The following is a 23,714-nucleotide window of genomic DNA, read 5'->3' on the forward strand; positions in this document are numbered from 1 at the left end:
TTTTTCTGTAGTAACCGATAGCAGTTTTGTAGTTCCACTTTGATCCTTCGAGCAGTCGAGCACTGGCCTTTACCAAATTCCACTTGCCTTTGACCACCCTTGCCTGCTCCTCTTTTGCCATCTCTCAACAAGCAGGTGACTCTGCCCCGTGATTGATTGTCTATTTGAGCGGACAAAGTGGCAACTGGCAGTTGTCACGTCGATTAAATGTATCGCAGTCCTTTGAAAGTCGGCGCTGCCGACGGTGGAAATTTTCCGAAGGAGGATAAACGCGCGATTGCGAATACACACTCTCGTCGTCGTCGTCGTCGTCGTCGTCGTCGTCGTGAAAAGCGAGACGAGGGAAATCCACTTAGCGTCGACGAGACGCAAAGCGGATGCGTGCGAGGATGACGAGAACGAATTTATGCGTAATTTATGCACGGCGAACGTCGATCGCTTTATTAATGATCACGTGGCTTGTAATTAAGCGACAGCCGACAGACTGCGCTGTCGTATTATGTACGTGCTCGCATTGTTCCGCGTTGACTTCATCTAAAAATATATTATACCACTGCCGATCTTCTCATCTCCTTGCTCGCTTATTTGTGTATCGCTTCTGCTCGAGGATGCGGAACAGGTGCAACGGAGATCCGCGCGCGCGAAAGCCGCTTTCGCCAATCTGACGGAGCGCGTCAGATAAATTTATTAACCACCAGACTTTTCGATGGTTTATCTCTCAGCGGACGGACAGAACGACGCCGACTCGGATAATTGGAGACGTTGAATACACAGAGCATTAAAATTTCGCCTGGTAACAAAAGAGTTCCAACGGACTCTCTCCAAGTTCGGAGTTTCTCGCGAGTGCGATCCAACGCGACTAGCGATTCTTTCGAAAGGGGGGATCTCGTTATTACCGAGCGATTATTAAATCGACGCGCCGCTCGTTACTCGCTCCGTCCGCGTCGTCGCCTATTACTTTTGCCACTCTATTAGCGGCGCAACTTTCGCGACAATACACGCGCTCGTTATGCAACTCGAAAGTTGCCGACCGCGTCGATACACCATAGCGCGGCGCGAGAGATGCGATTAGTATGCATGCGCGCCGCGCGATGCAATTAAGACCGCATTGTCTTCCGAGTAATTTATTATTCCGAAAGTTTCGGCGGGTAATCCTAGAAGCGGATAGATTTGCATCGACGGCTCGCGTGTCGTGTTACCACGCTGTACTTTCGATCCCCCCCTCCCTCCCCCCCCCTCTCTCTCTCTCTCTCTCTCTCTCCTTCCACCAGAATCGAAGGATTACGCAACGACGTAACAATCGCGACTATATGCCGCACTATATGGCGCTTAATTCGCGCCTCTTCTTTCCGCCTGCCGCCTGTGGATCGATTCCCTTCGAGCGCGGCTGCAATTTCGCAACAAAGAGCCGAACACTTTCAGCGGCGCACCGCGCGTAGATTCGTCGGGCGGATATCGCGCCCCGACGTGATGTAACGTCGATGTTTTTAGCGAACCAATTCGCACGATGCAACGAGATTTCCAAGAATCGCGAGGGTGCGCCGATATACGCGGGAGGTGAGGGAGGGGGGGGGGAGGGGGGCGACGTCGTTTGCGGAGGGCAAACGCGAGAGATTGATCCAGACAGATGGGTGATTCATTTTGCGAGGTCGCACGCGCGGCTCCGAGCGTTTGAAACACGCGGTTTACGTGACGAGATGCATTTTCGCCGCGTAAACAATGTCCGCGCGCGCGCGCAGGCAACGGCGGCCGACCTCGTCTCGGGAACACATTTTCGTCGAGGGCGAGGATATCTTCTCTCCGAGATATATTCTCACCGCGCTACGTTTTCATGGGATCTCATTCTCCGGTCGATTTTCCATCGAGCTCTTTTGAACGTGGAAACACCGAGGCACCTCTGTAATTTCTGAATTACAGACTACTGGGGGGGGGGGGGGGGGGAGGAAAAGGCTTCTCGCGAAGTAGACAGTCAGGCCATGAATTTCGGCCACGAATTTGGGCCGAAAATCTGGTAACCGGGTCACGTTGCAATTAAAACGACCGGCAATTAATTCCCGCTCGTATCGGCGCGGCGCGGCGCGGCGCGGCGAATCTCGAGATCGCGCGCTGCGTATGCGTACGTTCTAGCCGCAGTCAATGGCACGGCGAGCTACGCCGCCGTCATCTGGATTATCTCGACTATCTAGACCGTATTGATCGCGGCCGAAGCAGCTGTAGCCGCTCTGACAGTAACGTTGGGGCGGTCGCACGGGAGACACACGTGTTACACGAGCAGCAGCGCGGCGCGCGAGCGCGATGGAGTCGGCGTCGGCGTCGGCGTCGGCGACGTTCTCGCGACGGACGAGCGCAGCAGTTTTCGAGGGCGAAGACCGGCCGTGTTAGTCGACGGGATCCGCGAGGGATCGACTTCCGGCGAGTCGGAAGCACCCTGACGCCGGCGTGTCCGTTCCGTTGCGCTGCGTATCGCGGACGCGTCCCGCGGAAGTTCCCGCCGTCGAAAACGACGGAGGCCTCGGCGGCGGCGGCAGGTGTGTCGTTCGCACTCGACTTCGCGCTGGACTCGTGTAATCGATGAGTCTTTCGCTCGAAACCGCGGCACGCGGAAATGCCCAGGCGCTCTCGCGCGCTCTCTCGCTCTCGCTCTCGCTCGCTACCCTCTTTTACGCTCTATTTTTCGCCCGTGCGACAAGTGAAAGCCTTGGCCGGCAAGGCTGTCGGGGTTGATTCTTCTGGTTGTTGTGCCGCTCGACGCGGATGTGGCCGCGGTGTCGATGAACGACCTGGTCGTTGCCGGACGACTCGGGATGTCGGTGTGTGTCGATTGTGCGAGCTGATTTCTGTTGACTCGGCTCGGCTGGTGCCTCGGCGGAAAATTCATTTCGCTCGTGGCTGCGCGGCTCGAGCGCGCCCGGAGCGCTTCCGCACGGTGGATCCTCTCCACGTCGATATCAATCGCAGGTTATTATCGCAGGCGATTCGGCCGGATATGTCTCATAAATATCTTACGTGCGTTCGGACTGTTCCAGTCCGCATGCTCCAGTTGTCGCGTTGATTCGCCTCGAGTGTTACGTTCGTAGAGGAGGACGAGGCTCAGAGAACTCGCGCCGACTTCTCCTCCCCCGTGCGATCTGACGTATTATTTTTTTTTAATTTAGCGTCGTGTATTTTGTGCCGTCAGGCTATTTATAGCCCCGTCTCTTGCAGCGCGGATTACGAAACTACCGCGTGGAAAAAATAGCGGGGATACTTATTCGACACGGGTGAATAAGTAATGCTCCGCTCGAGCCTCGGCACAGCTTCAACACAGCGTTCGCACAAAGCTGTGCTGCAGTCGGCGGGCGCAGTCCCGTCCCGAGAATGTTATCGCCGAGCGGAACATATTCCGCAGACGCGGATAATTGTATCAGCGCACGCAGCTGTTCGTCGTCGACGAAAGAAAGGGAAACCAGCAACGCGACGCTTCGACGCGACACATTTGCTTTCAGAGCCAATTGAGCAACCTTCGCGTCGCGTTTGTACGTTTGCCGCACGAAAGCCGCGTGCGGTAATTCGACGCGACAACAATTTCTCCGCGATTACAATTACGATTACAATTACATTACAATGATTCTACACAATTATCGAAAGATCTCGCGTAAAGTTGCAGAAATATCGGGGAGGGGGGGGGGGAACGCGAGGCGAGCGGTTGAGACTCTTCGATAGGCCGCCGATAAAACGAGTCGCCGAAACGGCTATTAACGTACGTCTCGCGGAGAGAGAGTGTTTCCTTCCGTTTTAGTACGTGATCGATCGCGGGGTGGGGGTTTTTTTTCTGAAAGGCGTCGGGCGAGAGCACGAGACACAAAGAGGCGGCGGTGTAAGTACGAGGGTAAAGAGCCTACGGTCCGATTATCGTTCATCTCGTCGAGCGGTTATCGCATCTTCCACTGGGGAAAGCATCGACGCGCAGGAAGGGGCCACAAGTTCCACGCTCCTCGGGCTCTCTCTAAGAGATACGCGCATTTACATAACATGTACAATATTCCCGCGAGAATATCGCGAATAACCGTGCTTTGCATCGCCCAGCGCCAGATTTTATCACGCGGTTTCGTATCGTCGTCGTCGTCGTCGTCGTCGTCGTCGTCGTCGTCAGCGTCTCATTAGCGGTGGGTCACCGCGATCGCGATGTCGTATCTTCGTTCACCGTCCTAAAATGCGCAGAAAACGTAAAGGAGAATAAAGGAGAGCTCGGTGTAATTTCGGCGGCAAGAACGATGTCTCGGACAGTGCTGGAATCTCCAATTTCGGGTCTCGAGCGAAAAGGACTTTTCTCCGGTACGGGAGCGAACACGATCGCGGCCTGTTGCAACATGAACGCGTTTATTATGTATTTTCAAATGCACACCGACGGCTCTATCAGGGCCACGGCGTGCGTCCGAACGAGAGACACGGTCGCGCGCCGTAAAATTTTTATTCCGCTCGGTTACGTAAAGCGCGCCGCGCCGCGCTGCGCCGCGCCGCGGCCGGTGCTTTAGGCCCACTCTTGCCTCGAAACGTCACGCTGATACGTCAGCGCTAGAACGTGTCCACGTGACAGCGTCGCGCTCGGCGTGTTCGAATTCTCGCCATTCCGCGAGCGGGCTACTACACACACACACACACAGTTTCGCCGGCGACGACGGCAGGAAGGCGCGTTTCGCGCGCGCGATATGTCAGCAGCTTCCAGGCCGCGCGCATTCCCATCGCGGCGGCTCTTTCTCCGGCGATCTCGGTCCGTCGTCAGTCACGTTGACGAAACACTCGCGCCCGCTAACTCGACCGATGTGGCGCGACGAGGCGCGTCGCGGATGAGTGCTCCCGCTCGCGCTAATTGCCACGGCGCTAATTTACGCCCGAGACTGAGTAGTTGCCGAGGACTGATGGCGGCTCGCGCTGTCGAAGCGACGTGTCGCGAACTCGATCGCCCGGCGTCCGACGGATCGCTCTCGTGGAGAAGGTGGGAAACGGTTACCGAGAGTGCCCGTCGAATTACCGTGACCGTGCGAACGCTCGGCAATTAGCGTGCGCCCGACGCGACGCGACGCGAAAGGCGGATTATTGTTCGCGTCGCCTTCGTTCCTTCGAGCCTTATCGACTTCTGTTTGCCGGCAGACGATGCAACTAAGAATAGTCGCGTAGGCGAGCAGCGAGGCACGCCGTCGTGGAGCCTAGCAGGAAGCTAGAAAAAGCTGGGAAACTCGGAACGGCCGCTGCTCATTAGTTGTCGTTTCGGGGGAAAGCGAGTCGACAGAGTGCTGAGAGCGCGCGTCGGCGCATGAAAGGCATGCCCCGCTCAACGCATGGTGCATTGCCTCTGTTTGCGCTCGTTAATCAGTTCAATTGAATAACGTATTAATACATCGGGGTCACCGCGAGGGGTTAATCGCAATGTCCACGCCGGACACGATGGATACTATCGACGAGGCGGAGCAAGCGTGGCGTGAGTATAAAAATAATTCGTCGTTTCTCTCTCTCTCTCTCTCTCTCTCTCTCTCTCTCTCTCTCTCTCTTCATTTTCTTTCTTTTCTTTTAGACGCTGCTTTTTCGGAAAGCGCGTATCCTCCGGCAGCGTCTAACTTAACCGATACAAGAGTTAGCGATTTTGTAGCACACACGAGAGAAGCACGCCGAATCGCGGCGTCAAACAACGAGCGTTTCTCCCGACTACGACGTTACAGAAATGCAAATATTATCGGGCACCGTTGCGACACAACGCGATTCGACCTCTGACGTCCGGATATAACCGAGCCGGCAGGCGGCACGTGTGAGGCGAGTGGCGATTTATCGAAACTCGACTTTGCACGACTTTCGCTTAATATATTCCATGAATTGTAAGTCGAAGCCGGGAGATACTCGCCGTTACGCGGCGAGTCGCCGCGACAGCGCCGTTTTCTCGCTTTTTCTCGTTACCCTCGCGCGCTACTCGCGCGTACGCCAAGTGCGGAAGATTCGGCCGATAGTCATGCAAAATTAAACGCCCGTCACACGCATGCAAGATTCATGAACGCGCGCTGCCACGTGGCCGCAGCGCGCCGCTATCGCGCTCGGCGTCGGCCGAGGAATCCAATTTTTTTCCTATCTCGACCCTGCCTAGGGAACCGTGACCCACTTGCTCTATCTCGATGTGTACGTACAAGCTGATGTTCTTTTTCTCTGCCGGAGGGCCGGGGGCGGAGGGGGGAGGGGGGAGGGGGGGTTATGCCGGGGCGCCCAGATAATAATACATAGTCGCGTGTCAACTGAATCCTCGAGTTGTCGATGTCCGACGTGTTTGAACTTACACACAACGACGAAGAGTCCCGAGGGTATCGGGAAGAGTATAACCCACCCGGAGTGGATACTAGAATACTCCATTTCCCCTCCCCTCCCCTCCCCTCCCCTCCCCCCTCTTCCGGGGTCTTAAATTTCTGCCTTATTTCGCGCTGTGTTACGGTCGTTTTCGGCGCCAGTCGACATTCCGGCTGTACCTTCCTGTTATCTCGATCGCAGCATGCATATAAAATCAGCGACGACATTGTGCATGTGTGTGTGTGCGCGTGAGATTTAATTGAATTTTTACACAATACATAAGGTAGGGAAATGGCATTTGTGCCATTTGTGCCTAGCCGTTTGTGAGGGTGAAAATCATGTACCCGTTTGGCGGGTGAAAGGGAGTTGGTGAGCGGGACGAAGGGTCGCGTTGTCCTCGCATGGTCGTAAAGAGAAATCCCTTTTTACAGATGAGATGCTGGAGTGCGAGACCGGGTCCCTTTTGGGTAGAGTGGCCGACCTCGAGAGGCAGTCGTTGGCGCAGAGGGATGAGATAGTATGTCTCCGCGCCACTCTGGCGGACGCGCTAAGGCGGATCGCCCAGCTCGAGGGCAGAGAGAAGCGCGAGGAGGAGAGGAACGAGAGGAGAAACGAGAGGCTGGTGTCCTCGCCGTTGAGGAACGGCCACGTGCCTCTCAGGAGTAAGTTGACGAAGTTTCGTATCGATTATAGAAGCCCGACACTGATATCGCGCGCCACGAGATTCCTCGCAATTTGCGTCCCCGATGTTTACACTTGCCGCCTTGAGGCGGCAAGTGTGACAGCTGGTCACTTTTATTCAGTTATGATTGCTCGTACTCAAGTTACATACATAATATATACTGGGGTGATGCTGAAAATTTAAACGTTACGATTGATTGAGCAAAAACTCGAGTCTTGCACGCTTCGTTCAATCAATTCTATCGATTACCGAGCTTCGGTGATCGAGTCGCGCGAGCCGGTATCGTCCGTCCGCTCCTGCCGGAGCACCGATCCCGAATACCCATACCGCGAGGATATACCGTTTTGCTCCGACACGTAATACGTATACGCAGCGGCGGATACGTCCGCAGCGTCGCGATGTTGCGAGGCGCGAATTAATACGTCGACGTGAATGCGAACGCGGGGCGATTGCGACATGCAACCCAAGTCAGGCGTGCGCATATTTCCGGCGGACTTGCGAGCGAGCACGCGCTTACTTCTAAAGTTTCGATCGTTACGACAGGAATCGCGGATGCGAGGAAGCCTCGCGAGAGATCGCGCGCGCGTCGAGTGTCTGGAAACGACCCGGCCGCGGCCGGCGCGAGCGTCGGCTGGTGTGTGTGTGTGTGTGTGTGTGTGTGTGTGTGTACCTGTTGGCACGCGACGGGGCTTTGAGGTCACGTTCGGTTTCGCCCCGCGCAATCGAGAAACTCACGAACGAACGAACGAACGAACGAACGAACGTGAATGGGGCTCGTAATTGTTCTCGGTATTCTCGGCATTCGCGCAGACCTTGGGAAACGGTCATCACCGACCAGCCGTCGCGGAGGCTCCCCGCGCGGAGGAACGCCGCTTGAATTCGCTTGAAGGGAGAGGGCGGACTGCAAGTCGAATCGAACCGACATTGAAGGAGACTTCTCGCGGACGCAAGAGATTCGCTTTTCCCATCAAGTTTTTACTCGCGAGGTATCGCGACGTCGTCTTCAATCTCGTTTTCAATCTCATCTGACAAGCACGACAAATTCTTTGCACCGACCGGATAAAAGGATCCTCTGAGAGTCCTCTCCTAGAGTCTGATAAACGCAGTCGCGTCTGCGTCTAGAACCGCGCGATAAACGTGAGTAGTTTGGAAAGAAAAAATATCTCCGTTTTATCGCGAAGAAGAGCGTCGCGCGCGCATTTGAGAAAATCGTGTCAGCTTCGCGTTTCCAGCCTGTCGCGCATTTCTATTCAGAGGCTCACAAACAACACCCTCTCTCGACCGAATCGAAGCTGAGGCGAAAATCGGAGAATGGGAGAACCCTTGTTCCTCACGTCCATTAATAAATCCTCTCCCGTGCAATCAAGACGCACGCTCGCTCGTGAATAGATTTCTAATTACTCTTCTTCTGCGCTCCCTGCGATATTCCCGGCGATCGGCAGCACGCGAAAGAATACCTCTGGTCTAGCAGCCGCTAAACCGGCCGGCTGGGCGATCCGCAGAACATAAAACGGAGAATCGCCGGCGATGCATTAATTAGCCAACGCCGACAGCGCGCTCTTACCAAAGCGCGATTGATGAACTACCGCGGGAAAGCCGCGGTAATACACGCGGAAGACGCTCTGAATATCCTTAGATCGTTATACCGTTACATCCCTATTGAAACCCAATTATCTATGCTTCGCCTCTCGCGAGAGGCGAGTCCACTGCATATTACCTGCGCGATGCCGCCCGAAGCGCGCGCCGCGCGAAAAACAGGAGCGTCTTAACTTAAATCGATTCAGCGGGGACGGGAGAAAGACGAGCCGAGCCTCGATGAGCGAGCCGACGCCGACGCCGACGCTGACGCCGACGTTTTAGAAAGGACATCGCTTTGTAACAGGGCTGCGCAACAGAATACCGCTCGATACGACGCGTCGCCTGGGTCGCCTCGTGAAATATGTATAAAGCCCCTATACTTTGAAAAAGCAACAGACTCGAATACGCGCCGATACGGAGCCGAAATTTCGCTGCCGCGTTAAGCCTGCGCAAACACGCGTACAATATCGCCGCCGTGTTTCGCGAAACGGACGTTTCGCACGTTGCGGCACAAGGTTCATATGTTCGCGCAACGAAATATTGTCCAGCGCGCGCGACCATGCTCCGAATGAGAGAGAAAGTATGTTTTCAGGTAGTCAAAATTCGGTGCCACAAAAGGACCCGAGGCTGCGCCAGACAGGTGGTCTCAGGAATTCCTCTTCCTCGGGATCGTCGCAGGACGTCCGTGACGCGACGTCCAGTCCGAGGCGGCCTGTCAGTTACGTGCATCCCTCTCAACTACCCCAAAGGTGAGTTGTTTGGAATAACCGGGGTGACCACATTTCCGCCAGACGCGACCATTGTTTCTCGCTTCGCGCAACAAAGAGATAGAACTCGTTGCAACGAGTTCTATCTCTTTGTTGCGCGGAACTTTGTATTTGTATTCGCGTTGCGATGCATTCGGCCGAAAACTCAATCTGCCGGATTTGCCGGAAATTAGAACTAAAAGAGAAAACTGAGAGATAATAAAAGGTGAAAGTTAGCCAAGTTTAAATAGAAAAAAATGTCGATTAAAAAATAAAGGTTCAAAGAAGAGACTGAATTTCGTTTCCTTTCCTCCTGTTAACGTGTTTTTTCATTGCTGTGCATTACTCGAAAAGTAGACCAGTTTTTTAAATTATATTTTTATTATTGTCGATGGAACCTCCCTCGTCGAAAAATGTCCGAGTTATATCCCAGACAAAGATGATCACCCTAATTAGAATCGACACAGTCTAAATTATATGTTCTTCGTTTAGAGAAAGTTTACTTACTAAGTATATACCCGCGGCGTATTTTCTAATAAATATTTCATAAATATATAAATATTTCAATACCTTACCCCTCTTCACCCCTTTGCGTCACTTAATCATGTTCGTTCTCTCTATGATTTTAGAAGATCCGTCCATTATCAGTCAACAGGATCTTTACATTCGGATAGCCCGAGTAGTAGTAGCGTCTCTCCGGTGCCATCGCCAAGCCCTAGAGCTACACCACTGCCTGTAGCCAGGTGAGATATCCGACGACGAACGAACGTGAGGAAACTCACCGTGAGTCGGATCGTTGGCCGAAAAATCACACGCCGTGAAAGCGAGAGAGAAGTGACCAGCTCTGTGCTGTGCAATTTTGCTGCAGATTTCAATCGTAGACCCGATTTCAGGCAAAGTTTCAGGCAGACTTTTCGACTCGACAACGTTGAAATTGTGCCCTCCCCTTGACCCCCCCCCCCGTTGACCCATTATTAATCGTATATATTGCGTATGCGATCGTAACGTAGGCATGCGCATGCTGATATGTGTTGATGGCGTTAATATCGTCGTCAGGTTAACGAGCGTGTTAATTAGCGGCGATACTTTTCGATGTTGTTTAGCGTCGATTAGGGTCGTTAGACCTAACGTGTAGATGCAGTCGTCGCAGTTGTGTCGTGTGTGTGTGTGTGTGTGTGTGTGTTGAGCGTGAATTGAATTCGATGCCCTTAGATCGCCCACTGCAAGATCAAACGGACCGCCGCAGAGCAGCCTGAGAAGAGCGAAGAGATGGTCGTCCACCGGCGATTTTACACACTCGCCGCAAAATCAGGGAAGCAATTCCCAGCTCGTCGGTAGCAGGTAAGTCTGCGGCTGATAATGTAGCAGCTAAGAGCACCGTTTGTGCCCCGCCACTCGTGACTTTCTTCACTATTCACCGATCATACGAGTTTAACGTTTTTGTTACACCGCCGAGTCTACATTTCTTCTTCTTCTTCTTCTTCTTCCACTTCTTCGCGTGCTTCCTCCTTCGAATGATCGAGCGTATTTCCCCGCTGCCGTCGCCGCCGTCATCGTTCACTCGCGTCTTCCGACATCGGCTCGGGATGGTTAAGGGATAGGATAGGCTTCGTCTTATCCTCTCGCGCGTCGCTTTATCCTTTTCTCGCTGCCGCGCACGATAAGTGAAGATTAAACGAGCGTTACATTTTCCGACGCGACGATAACGTAAATTCTGACAGGTGTCTCGCGAGACAGCGAAATTTCGACGAACCAAGCAGTGTATTCGCTTATATTTGCATTCACTTCTTCGTTCATCGAACAATCAATTTACAATCAGAGCCAATTCCACAACGGACCGGATGTTTGCAAGTAAAAGTCACTTTCTCCCTCGCGTGGATCTTTCTCGCTCATGCAGGAAAGCCCGCGTCAATGAAAATCTCCAGGCGTACGCGGGAAAATACGTCGATCGCTCGAGGGCGATTTTTCTTCGCCTCTGCCCCCCCCCCTCTCTCTCTCTCTCTTTTCTCTGAACTCTTTCGTTTTGTTACGCACCGCATGGTTTTCGTTTGCATTTTCATTCGTTATAGATTGTCCGCATCCACCAAGTCCCTGTTCAACCTGTTCAAGCCACCGGCCATGAACAACGTCAAGCACGGGTAAATAATATGAAAAGTACTTCAGACGAGATGTGTATATATATCTTCCTTTCTCTCTCTCTCTCACTCTCTCTCTCTCGCACGTAACATCTCTCCGGGGCTTCCGTCGCGCTCGCGCATTTGGCCGAGCCACGTGCCTTTCTCGACATGCAATTTCGTAGCTCCGCAGGTGAGCGCGCGCGCGCGCGCGCGCGCCAACGTAAAGCCACCACGGTGAAGCCGCTCGAAGCGGACGTTAAACGTAAACGGCTAGTGTGTTTCCTGCGGGTTATCAGCGTGATATATCTCAGCGCGACACGCGATCCGCTCGCTCGCGATATCTTTCGTCGCCGAGGACCGATACTCGCGGCGGTTTGCCTCTTTACGCGAGTAAAGCGTGCAAAGCGCATCGCGCGAGAGAGCCCCTCGGAGATGTGAGAGAGCGTTCAGGTAACATCGGCCGCTGGCCGGCGCTGTTTCTAACGATTAATACGGCATGAGCGCGCGTGATTTATCCGCAATCCCCAGCAGCCCGGCCGCGGCGGAACGTTCGCTCGCGAGCGAACTTCTCTCCTTTTTCTCTCTCTCTCTCTCTCTCTCTCTCTCTCTCTCTCTCTCTCTCTCTGTCTCTCTGTCTCTCTCTCGGTAGTCTCGACGGCGACGCTTCGCGCTTCACTCTCACAGCAGACGAAAAACTCACACGCTGACTAATTCCTTGTCGATGCCTCGTCAGTTGCACGTGTTTGCGCGCGGAGCGGAGGAGTCTGCCGTGTGCCGTGTGCGTTTTGCACGTTTTGCACGCAGCATGATGCATTATCACCGTGCCGGCGTCATGCCGGCGTAATTAGCACGATACGCGTCGCTTTCGGCCTTGGACCGAATGGTGCATGCAAGCGCAGTATGGCGCTGGTGGCGCACGAATTTCTCTCGAAGGGACGCTCGCGGACGCGAGCGAAAATACAAAGAGGCCGTGATGCGGCGATTAGCGCGTGCGAAGCGTAAGGAGATTTAAATACCGCGCCACGGCCGATTGTCTCACGCGAGGCTCTCTGTGTGTCGCAGCGAGAATGGGCCACGTTCAGCGGAGAAAGCCGCCGCTTCGCGCAACTGTTGTCAAACGCGCCAATCTGATTGGTGCATGCTCTTGGATTCAGGCAAATTTAAGAGCACACGCCAATCGGACTGACGAATTTCACGGTTGCACGGTTTACAAAGCGGCCTTCTCCGCTGAACGCGCGAGCAATGACAATCAGTAATTGCAATCACGTTCCGCTGCGCAAGAAGCCGATCAACGTTTTGCGCAACAGCGCAGCGCGCCGAGTGGCACGTAGTGGCTCCGACTGCTTTATCGCGGTCACAATGTATCCTCTCTCGAGATAGGAGGAATCGAGCTATTTTTTTGCAGGACCGGCTCCGTCCTGGGGGAATATTGATACTGATAGGGAAACGCGCGCGTATCGCGAGAGTGGAGCGGAATACACGAGCGAGTGAGTGTACACTCGAGTGTGAATAAAGTAACGCGGCTTGTTCGTTGTTTTTGCAACGTCGATTCCGCTCGTCGATTCGTAATTACAAAGGCAAATTCTTCGTCGCTGAAAACGATCGCTCGAGATGCACGAACGCGCGCCACGAGTTCCTGCTAACAATTTATCATTTCTTGTTTCTTTTATTTCTACCAGCGGCGATCTCTTGCCACAGTGCGAATATCGATCGCGAAATTCGCGCGCGCGCGCGAATATTTATCGCTGAAATCAAGATCTCGGCGAGCAGCGCTGAAAATTCGTTCGCCACCGACGCCACCGACGCCACGAACGCTCGAACGCGGCGGCGTTTCCGGCGGTGCTCGTGACGCCGTGACGCCGCGACGTCGTCACGGCACCAGGAAACGCGGTACGCACGCGGTTGCGCAATCGCAGCAGGAATCGCGCGACTCACTTTCTTCGGTAACGCGCGAGGACGCTAAATGAGCCGTTAACCAGCAGCAGCAGCGCACGTGGCTCAGTACCTGTTGCCGCCTGCTTGGCCGGATCGCTCGACATCAAAAATGCAAGTGCGGAAGTGCTTTATCCGCGTGTCCGCTCGTTGCATCGTCTGCCAGCGAGCCAGCCTGCAATCCACCGTAATGTTCGAGCGACGCGGGCGGGGCAGCTTCATTTGAATTTATCGACCCACCCGGAATTGATTGTGCTATGCGCAAATGCGCGTCGGCAGGTCGGAAGCCTCGAAAATGATTACAACCGGGATCGCTTGTAATCGCTTTGTCGGGTCTCGGGTCTCGGGTCTCGGATCTCGGGGAAGATTCTTATCGCTATCATCAGAACATCAGAAGGGTCAATTGTACAATTATCGAGATTTTCGACAGAATGTAGATCGCGCGAATCAGGCATGAATTGTAGGGAGAGGGATTGTTCCTCCACGATCGATCCGCGAAAAACGAACAGTCGGAAGAACTTGAATGAAATTCAAGTCGGTGAGAAGGAAAGGTAGAGAGAAAGCGGACGTTGCTTGCTCGCGACTTTACGGTACGATATATAGCCACCTTGCTCCCAATCGAGCCGGTCATTAAGCGGACTCGAAAGAGGACCTTGATCGCATCCTGGCTGAACAGACGCTGTGATATCGCGAGGCTAAAAAACGGAGGAAAAGAATGCAAAGTATGACGTAACAGAGCGCGCGCGCAACACGCTTCGTGGGGTAATAAAGCCGAGCTCGTTGCTCGCGTGAGTCACTCGTCGCGGTTACCACCAGACCTCATCGACGCGAAAAGTCTGACGAATCGCCTCAGTGTAGCGTGAGCAGCGCGATTGTGGAGTGCGCCGCTCGGCGGATTTGTGCGATTTTTGTGCGACCTGTGTGCGAGATCGCAAATGGGAATTTCCGCGCGGAGCGGCTAACGAGGCGTCGCCATTGTTGGACACGCAACGACACGTGAGGAGATCTCGATTCGAATCCCGATCGAGCAGATTTCGCGCGAAGGTGAATCCCTTCGACGCGAACGAAATTTCAGATTACCCTCGCTGTATCCTCGCTGTATCGTCGTGCTATTAATCGAAGTACGATTAATTGATTCCGCTCAAAGAGAGTAAAATCACGAAACACGTCGCTTTATCCTTCAAAATAGTCGAAATTGCTCGAGAAAGAGCCTAGAAATCTCCTAGATATTTCGTCCGACCGATCCTGACGATAATACATCGAGGGTTGAGAGGAAATCAAGGACCTTACTTCGACGTTCACGCGACGTCGCGCGACGTCGCTGCAGCGTCAGCGTCTGCAAATGGCAGCGACAGGAAAGAAACTTGCCTACCGAGATGACAAGTTTCGCCTTCGGATCTGAGACCTCGTTCAAGTCATTGAACGTGGTCTCGCCGTGATAGAATTGTAGTTGTGCGAGAGCAAGAAACGCGACTCGAACGCGCGCCGAGAGAAGGTGCCGAGACGTAAAATCAGACCGGGGTGAAATGGGAACGAGGGTGTGAGGGGAAACGAGCGATCTCTATATCTCTCTATCTCTCTATCTCTCTATCTCTCTATCTCTCTCTCTCTCTCTCTCTCTCTCTCTCTCTCTCTCTCTCTCTTTCTCTCTCCGCAGCACCAGAGACATGCAGTACAACGAGGAGGAAAGCACCGTTCGCATGTACCTGCGCGGCCGACCGGTCGTCCTTTACGTACCCACGCCTATGATGGAATCCTACGATCTTCATAAAGTCAGCACGCCGCCCCAGAGCAAATTGAAGCTCGACTGGGTCTACGGGTACCGGGGCCGGGACTGCCGTAGTAATTTACACCTGCTGCCGACCGGCGAGATCGTATACTTCGTCGCGGCGGTGGTCGTTCTGTACAACATGGAGGAGCACAGCCAGAGGCACTACCTGGGTCATACGGACGACGTCAAATGGTGAGTTTCGCGCATTGGACGCGCTTCGCCTCGCGCGAGTAAACGGTTATTTCGTTCTTTTCTCGGATTCGTCTGCCAATTTTTCTCCCATCTTCTACCGACAGCAATTACGACAGCAAACATCTCATTTAGTGCGCGAATCTCATTTAGCTCGCATTTCTTTGCGTCTGACGCAAATCTCCTCTTCATTGCAGCATAGCGATCCATCCCAACAAACTGGTCGTCGCGACGGGGCAAGTATGCGGAACGGATCGCCGAGATGCTATGGTAAAGTTATCAGAAATGTCCCTCTCTCTCTCTCTCTCTCTCTCTCTCTCTCTCTTGGATACTACAAGTAGAGTAGAATTGACGCTACGGAGGAGAAAACAAAATGGCAATCGATTGCTCGCGGGTTGCGCGTGAGACATCAGTTTCGTCGCGCGGTAGAAACAACGGCTTTTCAAATTCCAGCCGCACATCAGAATATGGAACTCGGTGAGCCTGACGACCTTGAGCGTGATCGGCAACGGTGAGTTCGACGGGTCGATCTGCTGTCTGTCGTTCTCCAAGGCCGACGGCGGGAATTACCTGTGCGCCATCGACGAGACCGCCGACCACAATATATCGATTTGGGATTGGCAGAAGAGCGACCGCGGCACCAAAGTCACCGAGACGAAGGTATCTCGATGCGCGACGAGCCGCGTCGTTCGTGATCGGTCGTGACAATTACAAGTTTCCCGCGGCGTGTCTCGCCGCGTCGCGCCGCGTCGCACGTCGCGGGGATAATCATCGTATTTGCGTACATTCCGGCTGTCGTAACGATGCGCGCGCACAGACGGCGGGCCGGAAGCGGGCCATTTAACGGCTGATGACTGTCTATTGCAGTGCTCCGTCGACACGGTGGTTTGCGCCGAGTGGCATCCGCTGGAACGGAACCAGATCGTATCTTGCGGCAAAGGACACGTGTCCTTCTGGTCCTTGGACAATGGCGGCATGCTGTACAAGCGTATGGGCATCTTCGAGAGCAGGGACAAGCCCAGGTACGTCACCTGCGTCGCCTTCAATCAAAACGGCGACGTCCTCACCGGCGACAGCAACGGCAACATCATCGTCTGGGCCAGAGGTACTTGCGATTCTTCTTCCACTCGCAGCGAGAATCGTACGCTGCGTGTGTGTGTGTGTGTGTGTGTGTGTGTGTATATGTGGATGGGTGGGTGAGGTTTTACAATACATTTATACACCGCTACTATTATTTTGTCGTTTTTTACAACAGCAACAAAAGCAAACGATCTCTGTGCCTCCACTTAAATGTAATCTCATGATTCTTTCCTTTCCCCTGTGATTTAATTAGGTACTAACACAATCTCGAGGTTAGTGAGAAATCTCCACGAAGGATCCATCTTCTCCATATGCGTTCTCAAGAATGGCAACATCATCACGGGCGGCGGGAAGGACGGCAGGATTTTGCATTTCGACGCGACTTTAAATTTGACCGGCGAGGAGGCGCAGGTGAGCGTGATTCTCTCGAGTTCTACTTGACGCGAAAGAGTAAATAGAAATTCACGAAATAACGACGTTTCTCGGACAGATCGAGGATCACTTTGGTGGGATCCGAACGCTCTCGGAGGGAAGAGGCTCCCAATTGCTGGTCGGCACGACGCGAAATTGCATTCTCGTCGGCGACGTTGAAATGGGCTTCAACCCGGCCATGTTGGGTCACGCCGAGGAGGTTTGGGGACTCGCGGCCCATCCGACCCTGCCTCAATTCGCCACCGCTGGGCACGACAGATTGTTGCAAATGTGGGACAGTCTGAGCCACACCGTAGTGTGGAGTAAAGACATCGGGGTAGGTTGTGCTTGTCCGTCCAACAGCGTTCTGGAAAAATCACGACGCGAAAGAATCGAAGCGACACTGAGCGCCTGGCTGATTTTCGTGGCTCTTTCTACGAGAAACGATCGACTTGCGGCGTCGATCCTTGAGGACCAGCAGCGTCAAATTTAGAAAATAATATCTTCTCATTGAGACAATTTAGACCATTTTAAATCTTGATAATCGCCGTCATTATTGTTTATATCCAACAAATCATCGTCCTCGGATGATTACTCAGCAATACTCGACGAGACGTCGAGTCTTTAGCATTTTAAGTTTACAGACAAAAAATATATTTTTTTTTAATAATCGATAAGTCGATATGCTTTATAATACGTAAACCGGCATTCTCCCAGTGCATCCCGTTATCTCTTGTTTACTTAATACTTTGCATGCTTTCGTCTTTTCTTCAGGAGCAAGCGCAGAGCATTGTCTTTTCCCCGGACGGCAACGTCATAGTCGTCGGTTGCGTGTCCGGGAAATGGCTCGCTATTGACAGCGAGACGCGAGAATTGTACACGCACCACAGTGATGGTTCCGAACCTCTACAGGTACGTACGTTCGTAGAAACAGCCTGGTAATGGTTTCTAATTCTCGAGAAATTCGAATCCCCCCTCCCCCCCCACCGTGAAAGTGCCCCGACTTTCCCTTAATTTTTGACACGAATATGTTCGCTGAAACAACTCTGCGAAGTGCGGTGTAGGATGATATCGAGAAGGCATAATCAGCGATATCAGTGATTTTATCGGGATTTTCACGATTTCTCGCGATTTTAGGCCGTGCAATTCTCGCCCGATGGTTCTCTGCTCGCACTGGGTTCCAGAGACAATTACATTTACATCTACCAAGTGAACGACGACGCGACCAAGTACAGTCGAGTCGGACGGTGTATGGTGAGTAAATTAAGACGAAATAATCGCCCAATCACAGAGTAATCACCGCGACATTAGTCAAACTTGTGCTATTTTCTGCGATTTTTACGAAAGTGCTGCTTTCTGCCGCGACTCAATTCACTTCCGCGTTCCACAGTACACGCGCCTTCTCAAGCGCGATATTGGACGAAATAAGTTTCTCTTTACATTTTACGCCGGATATATCACCCGATTGTGTGTACCTGTTATCCTAGATTCGGTCCTCTTTTCGATTCATTCGCGTCGTTATTTTCTTTTCATTGCCTAATTAATTTTTCAATCTGTAAAATATTCCACGTTAATACCCATTATCACATGTGCTGTAAATAACGCAGATTTAAGCGCGTGTATATACATTTATCCCGCTACAGGATTCAATCAATCGTCGACAAAACTGGATTTATATTATCCGACGGTTGGGCTTGTTGCCTTTCAAGCGAACATAAACTATTCCATCCATCATGCCTTATGTAAAATATACACATCGTGTATACATTATAATTCAGAGAACCGACTCTAAAATTATACATATATACAGGGTGTCCGGGATCTTTTGAAGACGAGCTTTTCTTTCCACTTTGATCCGATTAATCTTCACAATTTTTCGTTTCCGAAAGATCCCGAACACTCGGTATATCTGTATCTCCGTATAATATCATGTACACACACACACACACACACACACACACAAAACCTAAGCGATTTCATCGACTCAGTAGTATTACAGTAGCCCTCAGCGAATTGTGATCCCCGGTCGATGGTACTCAATGCGACTCTTTTCCATTTTTAGCCAAAGCGGATTCGAAGGCACAGAGTAAGACTTGTGTTTCGGCCACTCGAGAACGTAGAACTGTGTGGACGTCGCGTTGCGCGCGTAAAGTCGTTCGTCTCTTGACTGAGCAGCTACTTACACACTTGTCTCCTCCGTGATATCGAGCGTGCAACGCGACGTACTTGACACTTTTTATTCTCGCACGCGATCATAGAAATGCTGAGATGATTAGCTGAACTACTCTCGCTTAACTCTTCCTAAGCACCCCGCAGCAGCAGCACACGCACGTTAAAACCACTTCTCGCACAAAGTAACTCGGATCAAGCATCTCGCAACTGCGACACGATAGATACGATAAGAACTGTGTCGTCGGCTAGTTCGTCGCAAGACGAGCGTCCAATACTTTAGCTAAGAACAGCAACAACAACAACACAGCAACACGCTTGCAACAATTTCTCGCGACAGTTCGCGTTGGGTTCCGCGCACGACAGCGCGCGTATATACGGAAATTTCTTCATTTCAGGGTCATTCGAGTTTCATAACTCATCTGGACTGGTCCGTGGACGGTCAGTATCTGCGCAGCAACAGTGGAGACTACGAATTGCTATACTGTGAGTAACCCTCTCTCTCTCCCTCTCTCTCTCTCTCGAAACGAAGCAAATTTATTCGCTCCGATGAATCGATAGACACGGGGAGTCTGTCATCCGTGGAGGAACATTGAGAAGTTGACGAGAGATAAAGTGCAAAATTAACAATGCAAATGTTCGCGTATACAAAATAACGTTCTCCCTCCTTCCCCTCCTCCCCCGCCCCGTTATTTGGCAGGGAATCCCGGCGTGTGTCGTCAAATTCCACAACCGTCAATGCTGAGGAACGTTGACTGGGCGACCCACACCTGCGTGATATCCTTCGAGACCATCGGCATCTGGCCGGAAGGTGCCGACGGGACCGACGTGAACAATTGCACGCGGAGCGGCGACGGCAAACTCCTGGCTACCGGCGACGACTTTGGCAAAGTCAAGTTATTCTCCCACCCGGCGTGTCAGCCGAAGGTAAAATCGAGGCGGTAAACGAGCAGTTTGTGATCCAAAACTTTGATTCTCCACTTCGCCCACCTTTCTCGGCGGCCGACCGCCGACCGGTCGAACATTAGACATTAAACTCGTTTTCGACTTGATCGGAGGCAAAACGAAAAGAGTCGAAGAGGGGGGAGCCTCTGCAGATCGTCACTGACCCCGAGGTCAAATTCGATTTTCGTTTCAGTCACTCTACCATTCCTACGGCGGTCACTCGAGTCACGTGACAAACGTGTCGTTCCTGCAGGACGATTCCCGGCTGGTATCGACCGGCGGCGCCGATACCAGCGTTCTCCAGTGGATAGTCAATTGAGCGAATAGTCCTTAAAGGAGCGGATAACTTTTCCAAGTGCACTTCAGAGGATAATCGAACTGAGAAGAGGAAGGAGGGGGGGGGGCGGGGGGATTCATCGACGCGTCGCTTGGGATGGAAAGGAACGAGCATGCTCTTCGCCGCGTCATCTACTTAATCGCCGTGATCGGGAGGATCCAAACTAACGACGATTTCGATACCTCGCGGATTTCTCGACGCGCGCTTTATCTTCGTTCGAGTCGGGCGAGTTGGACTCGCGCGAGTGGAGCGGGTGTCGCGCGCGCGTGCGATTCGCATCGTCTCCTTCACCTACCTACCGGTATCGGTATCGGTGTGATGTGGCACCGGCCACGTTTCTCTTTACATTCGTGTCCAATTATCAACGCACCGTATCAACGAGCGCCTGTCTCTGAGCGCGATCAACGTTGTGCTCTGCTCTGAGTCTGCTTTCATTCAAGGGTGCTTTACGTTCAAAGGTGCTGCTTTTTATTCTCCTTAAGCAAGCTTCTTAATTCGCCAACAAATTCGCCGGTAAAAAGCTTCTCCCAGACGCTCGATTTTCATTCGCTAGCGTCTAAAATTCAGAAGTCGCGGCGTCTGGTGATTAAAGCTCAACAACAAAAGAGTTCAACTTTATCGCGCCTTAAAAATTTTAGCCGCTAGCGAACAAAAATGCGTTGCTCAGGAGAAGCTTGCTCAGAACGAATAAAAGAAGCACCGCGTAAAAAATTGCCCTTAATCGGACGAACGACGATTTTTGCACGGCAATCGCGATTTTTGCCGCGTGCGCCTTTCCTCTGTCTCTTGGTTTCCTGCGATTGCAGCACGACTGTTCGATATTTCTATACGGCGCGATCCGTCGCTCTCGTTGGTGATTTATACTACGAGCTAAGCGAGTAAAATAATTTAGTTTCCCTTGTTCTCTTTGCTTTTGGTTTTCTCCTTCTCGATCGGCTTCATATGCATACGTACACTTTACGAAGCTTTTTACACGAGTGGGGTCCTTAAACATCTCCAAACGATTAAATGTCATCCCCACTCTCTTCATCCCCGTGAACATGTACGCGCACACGCACACGTACGTGCGAGATCCGTCGTGTATCGATCTCGCGCGCGCGCGCGCGCGAGAGAAATGCCCAAATGCGCGGACCACTGTTAACGCGGCGGCCGAGCTTCGGTCGGACGACGATATCTCGCTCGGCTCGCAACCGAGATCGGCTCGGTATAATTTAAGGAAAATGTACTTTGCAACGTCACCCGCGCAATGTGGCGAAGGTACTCTCGCATCGCGTTCTAACATAGTGTTTCGATACTCGATACTTTCGCTTTCTCGTACTTCGCGCCGGCGCGGCGACGTTGCGATTATTTATTTTTCATACTCGACAACAGACGAAGGAAAGCTTTCCAAGCGATTAATTTAAGAAGCTAGATGTTTAGAGAGAAGGATTATACCGAGATACACATAAGTATGTATACACGTATAGTTTCGTTATAAATATATGTTACTGCATAACGATACACGCATTTCGCGCGACTGGCCGATCAAGCTGCGCATCCGAGGAAAATCCTTCGACGATTTCGGCTCGCGCGTCAAGAGTCACACGCACACGCATGTACGCGCGTACGTACGTACCTCACATGTGTGCGCGAAGTATGAAACCGAAAAGCCACCTGCCTCTCTCGAGCTATTCCGGATACATTTTGAACGCGATTGAAGACGAATCTCGAGCGGACAAGCAAGCGCTTCTTCTTCTTCTTCTTCTTCTTCTTCTTCTTCTTCTTCTTCTTCTTCTTCTTCTTCTTCTTCTTCTTCTTCTTCTTCTTCTTCTTCTTTTTCTGCGACGAGAACGCATCGAAAGTAACTAGTCGTGGACGAAAAGATCGCGAGGCGCCCCGCGCATTTTCAGGAGGGGGCGGGGGCAGGGAAACAAGAAAACACGAAAAACAGACACGGAGAAACGCATCGTCGCAAAGCCGCAAACCAACTCACAGTGCCGTATTATGCCGTCCAATAGGAAAGTACGTAGCGTTATTAATTCGCGACTCGACGGGTGGTGCTTTCGACGCGCGATTGTCACGGCGGTTCGACGAGCGAGTAGGTATATTATTACGATTGCGGTAGGATAAGTTGCGAGAGAGGATAAGACGAAGAAAGAAAGAAAGAAAGAAAGAAAGAGAGAGAGAGAGAGAGAGAGAGAGAGAGAGAGAGAGAGAGAGAGAGAGAGACACGACGGGAGAAGGAATAGAGAAGGAAAGAAGTACTTTTCGTACACGCTCGAACACGGTGAATGTACGTTTATCGCCTTTTTCCACGTATTTTGCGGTCACATAATTTGTGCCGTCTCTTCTACCCCCCCCCTTGCCTCCTCTACTCCACCCTGCGCCTACTTTCCGCCTACCACCGTTCTCCTCTATTTTGGCATCAATCCAATCTTACCAAAGTCTTAACAGAGCAATGATAATCACTTTATTTTCACTCGTCGTCAACGTGTAAGATATATCTATATATTTTATTTATGTCCACGGTAAAATATATACGCGTGTATGCGTGTATGCATTATGTATGTATCTTCGAGACAGATAAAATAAATCGTCCTCCCGAGACAACGTTACACAATTATAAATCATCACACTTGGAGTTGACGCGACGTCTAGCTACGCGCAGCTATGCGCGGCGTCTGCAAATATGTTGCAGAGTAATATGCGCGAGAAGAAAAGCCTTGATTGTAAAGAAAATTTGGATCGTCGCGATAAAATCGCAAGGTTTACGACCGCGTCGAATTTTTCGGCCGGCCGGACGAGACGGCCGTCGCGTGAATGTGCGAGCGGCGACTTCCTGGGCAAACGCGACCGTTGCGGTGTGCGTTGGGAAATCGAAAGCGGTGAAAGTGCAGTCGTTTAACAGCGATCCGTTAAACTCAAGGTCGTAAAGGGGGATTTCCTCCGAAGGAAGAGGTTAGGTGCGACGATGGGGACGACGAGAGGAGATCAAGGATGCGTGGCGATGAAAGCGTATCCCAAATCTCGCAGCGAATTTTCCATGTCGATCGCGTCGCGTTCGAGCAGCCGCCTTAATCGCGCTCTCTTCGCGTCCAGCACTTCCTGCCGGCTGCGTTTCAACGGATTCTGCGATACCGGGACTTCCTTCCGCGAGCGACATTGAATTTTTCGGGCACACGCGGTATCAACGATGCTCGTTTCCGCCTCGCCGCCCTCTTCCTCCGATCTGCGGACGGAAACTCGTCGTTACAACGACGTCGCTCGCCAACGGTTCGCTCCCCGACCGAATGTTTCCTCGGAGATACGAAGGAGGAACGGGTAATCGCGCGGGGACGCGAGAAGGATACTGTCATTACGCTTACGGTCATAAATATCAAACATTTTTTTTCTTTCTCTTAGAAATATTCCTAGAGAGAAAAGACAGTACGACGTCTCGTAGACGTCGTTCGCGCCACTTGGGAAGATTCGC

The 23,714-nt window shown here is 52.2% G+C and overlaps 1 protein-coding gene across 6 annotated transcripts in view; it reads left to right on the top strand.

Annotated features, from left to right (window-relative positions):
• Positions 1-22,852, top strand: part of LOC105187036 (echinoderm microtubule-associated protein-like 2) — a 37,412-nt gene extending 14,560 nt beyond the window's left edge. Inside the window, exons 1-18 of one of the 6 annotated variants that reach the window (XM_011147602.3) lie at positions 2,229-2,958; positions 5,131-5,458; positions 6,738-6,968; positions 9,159-9,315; positions 9,942-10,055; positions 10,525-10,653; positions 11,382-11,450; positions 15,019-15,324; positions 15,519-15,591; positions 15,775-15,981; positions 16,189-16,426; positions 16,655-16,812; positions 16,892-17,149; positions 17,587-17,724; positions 17,950-18,066; positions 19,380-19,467; positions 19,682-19,908; positions 20,120-22,852. In XM_011147602.3, the coding sequence (XP_011145904.1) occupies positions 5,407-5,458; positions 6,738-6,968; positions 9,159-9,315; positions 9,942-10,055; positions 10,525-10,653; positions 11,382-11,450; positions 15,019-15,324; positions 15,519-15,591; positions 15,775-15,981; positions 16,189-16,426; positions 16,655-16,812; positions 16,892-17,149; positions 17,587-17,724; positions 17,950-18,066; positions 19,380-19,467; positions 19,682-19,908; positions 20,120-20,245 (2,688 nt within the window). In that variant the 5' untranslated portion in view covers positions 2,229-2,958; positions 5,131-5,406 and the 3' untranslated portion in view covers positions 20,246-22,852. Of the gene's footprint in view, positions 1-2,228; positions 2,959-5,130; positions 5,459-6,737; positions 6,969-9,158; positions 9,316-9,941; positions 10,056-10,524; positions 10,654-11,381; positions 11,451-15,018; positions 15,325-15,518; positions 15,592-15,774; positions 15,982-16,188; positions 16,427-16,654; positions 16,813-16,891; positions 17,150-17,586; positions 17,725-17,949; positions 18,067-19,379; positions 19,468-19,681; positions 19,909-20,119 lie in introns of those variants that run through there. The other 5 variants (XM_025303295.1, XM_011147606.3, XM_025303294.1 and 2 more) reach the window with 5 other exon arrangements.
• Positions 22,853-23,714: the final 862 nt, after the last annotated feature.

The sequence above is a fragment of the Harpegnathos saltator genome, unplaced genomic scaffold, assembly GCF_003227715.2.
Source record: "Harpegnathos saltator strain DR-91 unplaced genomic scaffold, Hsal_v8.6 scaffold539, whole genome shotgun sequence".
NCBI classification, from domain to species: domain Eukaryota; kingdom Metazoa; phylum Arthropoda; class Insecta; order Hymenoptera; family Formicidae; genus Harpegnathos; species Harpegnathos saltator.